Below are 7,217 nucleotides of genomic sequence, written 5' to 3'. Positions count from 1 at the left end.
GTGTCGTGTGAGGAAATGTGTATCTTAAACCTTTAAAAAAAGTGATTCATAATTTTATGATGGCAAACGTGTAACACCTATATGAATACGATGAAATGGAGAACTTGTTCTCTTTAATCTTTTTTTTTTTTTTTTTTTTTTTTTTTTTTTTTTTTTTTTTTTGCCCACGTGATACACAATAAGCAATGGCTAGGGCGCGAAAATGTTTCTAAGTCCGCTGAAATGGAAGAATTTGCTCTTTCCATTACAAAGAAAGTGGAGAGAAGTTGCACAATCCATTGAAAACAAAATTGGACCACAGTAGATTGAATAAAAGCGTTACATTAATTAGATATTTCATAAATTTCAAATACAATTTTTAGTTGGTGTCACTACTCTTAATGTATGACTCTGTTTTTTTTTTTTTTTTTTTTTTATTTTATTTTTTTTTTTTTTTTTTTTTTTTTTTTTTTTTTTGGAGAAAAAAAAAATGTTAGGTAGGTCATTTTTGCTTGAAATAAGTTTGTCGAATATAAAGTCCTGAATAAAGGAAAAATCCCGGTGCTTAATCCTTAATGGGCAATTAATTGCTTATCCATCAATCAGTCCATTCGGGTCAATACTTGCAATTTGGCAAATGACGTGTAGTACACTTCTTCGCATGCACTATAAAACCTTGTTTGTTAGGAGAAGAAAGTAGAATAATATTAGCGAAGAATTTTTAAACGTTATTTTTTTTTGTTAGGAGGGGTAATTAAAAGAAATAATGGATTAAGCAATGAATTTAGAATTCTTTATAGGGTTCTAAACTTCTATCGCTCTAAATTAAGTTGAATAGAGTGGATGAGTAAAATCATACCACATACATAATTAGAAAGATAAAAATATTTGTCTATATTTTTCTTACAAAATTATATGTATATTTTCTTTTCTTTTTTCTGTTTTTACCAAATATAACCAAAGATGAGTACTGATCTTCAGAATATGAGTAATTGGTAGACAAAATTAATAACAATTATATATTCTTTTGCGTTGTTGTGGATTGACGTAATTTTCATGGGATTAAAGCACTCTACGTGAATTGGCATGCTGTACCAGTACATCCCACTATTTATATGGTTGGTTGTTAGAAAGAGTACTTGAAAATACCTTCCTTAACTTAGAAAAAATAAAATAAAATAAAACCTCCTCATTTCATTTTTAAAAAAAAGAACAAGAAAAAGGAAAAGGAAATAACGAAATGCGAATGAACGAAAACCCAAACTTATTGATCTTCTTTTATTTATTACTCTAAGCCTAAGGCTTAAGGTACAAAAAACAAATAATTTCCATATTTAAGAGTTTCTTTAGTAGGACTAGAAAAAATGCACTATCGATAGTTTTTTACAAAACTAATTTCATGGCGGGACTTGATCTTCTTCATGTGCCGTGCGGAGAAAATGGAGGTTCAATTATTTCAATAATTATAATAGCCTAGGGCACGTGGACATCCTAAGAGAGAGAGGACATCAACGTACACGTACAGACGTTATAAGTATTAAGCATGCACATACACGTACTGACGTACATTTTGCATTAAAAGTTTTATGAAACAAGCGTTCACGCAATTATATTCACAGCAAGAAGAATACGGGTATTATTAAAAAATAATAATAAAAATAAAAATAAAAAACTACAGGGTATAGCAACAAAATTAACAGCAAAGGGCCAGATGTGTTATAGTGTGACAAACCAACAAACCATGTAATTAGGCACATTAATTGAAAAGGACTATATGACATATTATTAACATAACATAACTACATATATATATATATATATATTTATATATATAATAAGTAAGCTAATGAAGGTCTCGTTTGTTAGTAGTCCACATCAAACTCATAAATATTCATAATTAACTAGCTTCCAACCCTGGAGAACTAGTTCCATGAACACCCCCATTACTATTACTATTTCTCTTGATCATTAGTACTTTCTCAAGGTGCTCCGCCATATCAGGCGGGTGGCCCTCGAGCCTCGGCCGCTCCGGCAGCACCCACCGCCCGTCGGTATTCCTCACCATCCCCTTATTCTCGTCCTGCCGCCATTGCGACGGAACACCGTACTCACTCCTCAGCAAGTCACAATTTTTGTTCACCAACGCTATGTCCCTCTTCGTCTCTAGGCAGAACCTTTTTCCCTTGCCATGATAACCATCCACCAAGTGCAAGTGAACCTCTAGATTATGCGCACACCCCGGATCCTTAGTGGGCTTGAGAAATGGGCTGTGGCTCTGGTCCAGCCTAAGTTCCACCCCCACGTGGGCATAACTCCAAGGAAACGACATCGTTTCTTCAATGTACTTTTGAAACTGACGCTTCTCATTGGCTATTATCCCCGGCACCGTTGGGACCACATCGTGAACGTTAACCACTCTCAACACCTTAATTCCCAGCTCGTCACAGCGCCCTTTGAACTTCAGATTTCCGACACGTGGACCGGCAAAGGAATAAACGGTGATCGGGACTTTCTTCCCCGATGCGACGACGTTTAGTCCCACCTCAGCCATGTCGTACGCGCTTAGAATCGCTAAAGCCGAACCGAGGCTGTGACCGGTGACGGTGATGCTAATTTCCTCTCCCTCGTAGTAATCGAGGAGGCGCTTGATCTCCGCCAGCACCTGCTCACGCGCCGAGAACGAGCAGTACTTGCAACCGCGCTCTTTCTTAGTGTAGAGGTCGTAGAACCCGGATTCGATTTTGACGGTCGGGTCGGGTCCGAAATCCGCGGAGCGGAGGATGTCCTTGAGGTCGCAGATCCACTCGAGATACGTGACGGTCCCACGCCAGGCGATGACGATGTCGCGGCGTCCGAGCCGTCGGATCTCGTCCTCGTCGGTCGAAACGGCGACGTATCCCATCCAGTTGGCGTGCTGGCTCCAGACGCTGCTCATCTTGGACCTTTGGAAGAAGTTCGGGAGGTTGATGTTCGACGTGGCGTAAAGATAGCGGCTGATCTTGTAGCCGCGATCGGCCATCTCCAGCTTCTCGAAGAAGTGGGCCCCCGGGTACTTGCAGGTGCCGCAGTACTTTGAGTTAGGGTCAAAGTCAAAGGAGTCGTAGCAGGCCTGCGCGAACTCGCCGTACCGGATTATTTCTCTCCTCAGGCAGGAATTTAACGGGTCAACGAGTCCCTCCCAGTCGTTTGACCCTTGGATTTCTCGCCAGATTTCTCTGAGCGGTCTCTCGTCTTCTTCGTTTTGTAGGAGGAGCGTGGCTTCGTCCACGTGATGGTGGTTGTGGTGGTGAGGGTGAGGGTGATCATGGCTCAAAACGGCGTCGGATTTGCGGTAGTCGTGAGTACTTGTAGTACTTGAAACCGATGAACGTGTGAACATGATCGTGGTTTTTTCATTTTCTAATTTTTTTGATGAGAAGGGCTTGTTTAGGCTAATTGCACTGGTTTTGGTTGCGAGTCTGTTAAGGTTGTCCTGTTTTGGGAAGAGGCCAGTGACCGGAGGATTAGGGTTCTTGTTGAGAGAGAGAGATAAAGAAGCCATGCTCGGAGGTGTGTGTTTGATGATCTCTTTTCTTTTGCTTTAGGAATATTATTATAGGACAGTACTATACTTGTTTTCTTTGTTGCAGAGAGAGAGAGAGATAAAGGATGAGTGAGAACAAGCGCAAAAAAGTGAGAGGGGGATGAGAAAATTAATGGGTGAGAGATTGGGGTGTACAATGAAAAAGCACTATGAGCTGAGAAGTAGTGCAAGCAATAGATATTAATTCAACTGTATATATATATATATATATATATATATATATATATATGACCACTATGTATATATATGATCATGAGCTTCAAATATTAATGGATTCTGATTGGGTGGTAATTAATGTATATGACTGTAGAGCGTATATATAGCTACTTTGTGTATATGTGACTCAGAATTGAGATATCACATCTCAGTTTGAAAGAAGGTGACGAGATATAACAGTATGTAGAGTTAGCTGTGTATGATCATAAACGGCAAGTTAAAAGGGTTAATTTCCCTCGGGTTGATACTTGGTGCAAGAAAGTCCAAATCTATCTTTCTGGTTGATTGTGAATTTAAATTTTTATACCAAAAAATTCAAATCTATTTTCATGATGTGATCACTTTCTCGTAATTGAATGTCATTTTTCACATGATATTTTATTTGTCTATTATAAATAACCCTCCTCTTCAAATAAGGACCACTTGGGGATTTGAAAGCTACGGTTACCTTATGTATGAGTTGAGAGAGAACATGATCACCAAATTACTAGAGAAAATAATAGAAAAAGTAAAAGGGGTTTCATATATTTTTAACTACTAAAGTGGGTAATCAATATAATTAGGGTCCGTTCAGTTCGTTAATTTGAGTTTTTAATTCGAGTTGAGATGTGACTTTATGTGAGAGTTTTTTATTGTAACAAAATAGTTAGATGTGATTATTTTTTAGAACTTTTTACTGTAACAAAACTCAAATTTTAAATTCGAATCGGCGAAATGAAGGAAGACTTAAGGTCTTCATGTGTATAGTAGCTCCCAAACCACCGTATGTCTCCACCAGTACTCTCTCAAAGGTGTTTGTAGATGTGTCATTATGACTTTTTCCGGTTTCCACTAATTATAAAAACGCTTTTGGTCCTAAGGATGGAATTTGAGCTTTCCACTGTTTGGTCTGTGAAGGCAACTTATTAGCTTAGCATTAGAGACCCCACAATGACACGATTATTTTTTTAGTGCATATGTAAGCAACCAGGAAAAATTTCCCTTCCTTTTAGTACCCCTTTTACTTCACAATTATTGCCATGATCAATATGGCGGTCCCTATGCTTGCTACCAAATTCATGTCTATAAGTTATTGGGTATTGGTTTGCGTCAAATTTAAAAAACAAAAGAAAAAAAAATGGTCTCCTAACTTTTTTTTTTTTGTTACCTTCCTAAAGCTCTTAATTTATGAAAGAAAAGGATAATGATGGGTACTAATTAAATTACTAATCAGTAACTTCATTTCTTGCTCATGCATCACGTGAAAAATACACAAATCATATGTTACAGTTTTCCTATTCACAAATCACAATCTAAAGAGACCAGAATTTTCCCTTGATCATTATTAATTTCCTCTTATATATACCTCATGCATATATATATATATATATATATTTCAATCCTACATATATATTAGAAGGAGTACTCATAATAATTGACCATCATTATTTTCCCTCTTGCTTGCGATGGTCATGTCCAATCCAATTCGGGACCAAAAAAATTTGCACACCACAAGCAAAAAGTTTGAGGTCCAAAAAATTTGCATGTTTTTATTTCCTTTTCTTTTATGGTCACGCGAACAAATTAATTAATGTTGGTTTTCAACTGGAACGATCTAGTGGTCCGATTTTTGGCTTGCATGAAAATTAAAAAGTAATCGTGAACTTCGTTGAGGAAACGACAAGACGATGCTCTCCACTGAAAGAATAAGCACTAGGAGAATCTTGAGACTTGAGTCTGTTTAGTTCGCTGATTCGAATTGAGATGTGATTTTATGTGAGAGTTTTTTACTGTAATAAAAAAGTTAAATGTGACTATTTCTGAGACATTTTTACTGTAACAAAACTTGAATTATAAACTCGAATCGGTGAAATGAACGGGATAAACCTAGCCTTATAACATAACATAATATAATATAATATAATATAATATAATATATAAAGAACAACTTAAAATGTAAAAGCACGGATAAAGGCACCGACTTCATAGAAGATCCGTTAATTAACTTTCATAAGTTTCATCTACAAAGAATTTTCTTTTGGCTGGAATGTCAAAGAGAATTTTCTTTTTCTTTATATAACTAATTTTCTTTTTCATAACTAATCTTCGGCAAGCCTTTTGTCGTTCGCAGCGATGAAAAAAGAATTTGGAATCAGTTTACTTATCAAGCATGCGTAATAAAGTATGTTTACGTGTGTTCTAGGAAATTTGAGTACGTTTTTTGCTCTGAAATTGAGTTTGTTATAGAAGATATAGTGCGGGAAAGAATAAAATTACCTTTTTTTTTTTTTGTCGGAAAGTGAAAAAGAATCTAAAATTTAGCTTACAATCGTATTTTGTCGTCTGGGAAAAAAAAAAAAAAAAAAAAGAAGTTTCAGTTCTTAACTAATTTCTAGTGCATTTTGACTACCAATTACACCTTCCATTTTGGTATATGATATATTACGCTTTGTTGAAGATCGGCGGGGAGAGGCGTAGTTACTCTTAAGGCAAAATCTGTTAACGTTTTCACTTTCTCTGTTTGTATAATTATTCTTTTTTTATGCATCGTAAATTCGTAATTGATTGTGATTTTAACGTAATCATAGTAAAGTTGACGGAATAGGCGAATAATTTTTCAAGATGAGATAAAGGTGTGAGAGGCTAGTTGGTTTATGATCAGTGATCAAGCAAGAGAATCTTGTGAGGGGTCATGAATCACTACAAAAAATTAAATCAAAATCGTAATTTGTCAATATACTATCGCTTATGGGTTTCTATGCTTTAAAAATGTTGCACAACAGATCTTTCTATATATATATATATATATAAGTTGTCATTCAATTATCTAGTAGGGATTTTTTTTTTTTTTTGGCTAGTTTATCTACTAGTGTAATTTACTCAAATAAAAGAATTACGAAAATGAGAAAAAAAAATATAAGTTAAGAAACTTATGTGGGCATTAAAAAGAAGAGTAAGAGTATGTTTGGTAGGAAAGAAAAGTAGAAGGAAGGAAGAAGGTAGAGGAATTTTGGGAGGAAAAACGAAAATGTAGGTTGTTTAGTAAGAGAAAGAAAAGAAAGTAAGAGAAAATAGAGTGAAAAATAATATATGTGGGCCTCACCATTTTTTTTCTTTTCACAAGTGGGCAGAAAATGGGGACAACTCATTAAAGTGAGCAAAGTTACTAAACTGTCATTTCTCCATCAACATCCAAGCAAAAAATTTAAGGGTATAAAAGTAATTTACGAGTAAGATTTTTTATTTCCTCCCAATTTAACTTCCAATACCAAACAAGGGAAAGTAAGCTCATTTTCTTTCCATCTTCTCATACCAAACAACATAAAAGAAAATTAATTTCTTTTCCATCATTGTTATTTTCCATCACTTCCATATTTTCTTTTTATCTTATTTTTTTTCCTTCCTACCAAACAACATAGGATTCACCTGTCGTTTAACTCGTGAAGTTAAAAAGAGATGA

The 7,217-nt window shown here is 35.6% G+C and overlaps 1 protein-coding gene across 1 annotated transcript; it reads right to left on the bottom strand.

Moving 5' to 3' along the window:
- Positions 1–1,689: 1,689 nt before the first annotated feature.
- Positions 1,690–3,727, bottom strand: LOC21398418 (phospholipase A1-Igamma3, chloroplastic). Its single transcript, XM_010104064.2, has one exon. The coding sequence runs from the start codon at positions 3,518–3,520 to the stop codon at positions 1,877–1,879; it is 1,644 nt and encodes a 547-aa protein (XP_010102366.1). The 5' UTR covers positions 3,521–3,727; the 3' UTR covers positions 1,690–1,876.
- Between the last annotated feature and the right edge of the window lie 3,490 nt (positions 3,728–7,217).

The sequence above is a fragment of the Morus notabilis genome, unplaced genomic scaffold, assembly GCF_000414095.1.
Source record: "Morus notabilis unplaced genomic scaffold, ASM41409v2 Scaffold1005, whole genome shotgun sequence".
In the NCBI taxonomy this organism is placed as follows: Eukaryota; Viridiplantae; Streptophyta; class Magnoliopsida; order Rosales; family Moraceae; genus Morus; species Morus notabilis.
This window is presented reverse-complemented; position numbering and strand designations above follow the sequence as displayed.

Coding starts and splice junctions, on each gene's coding strand:
- LOC21398418 (XM_010104064.2), bottom strand. CDS start 3,520: ATGGCTTCTTTATCTCTCTCTCTCAACAAGAACCCTAATCCTCCGGTC.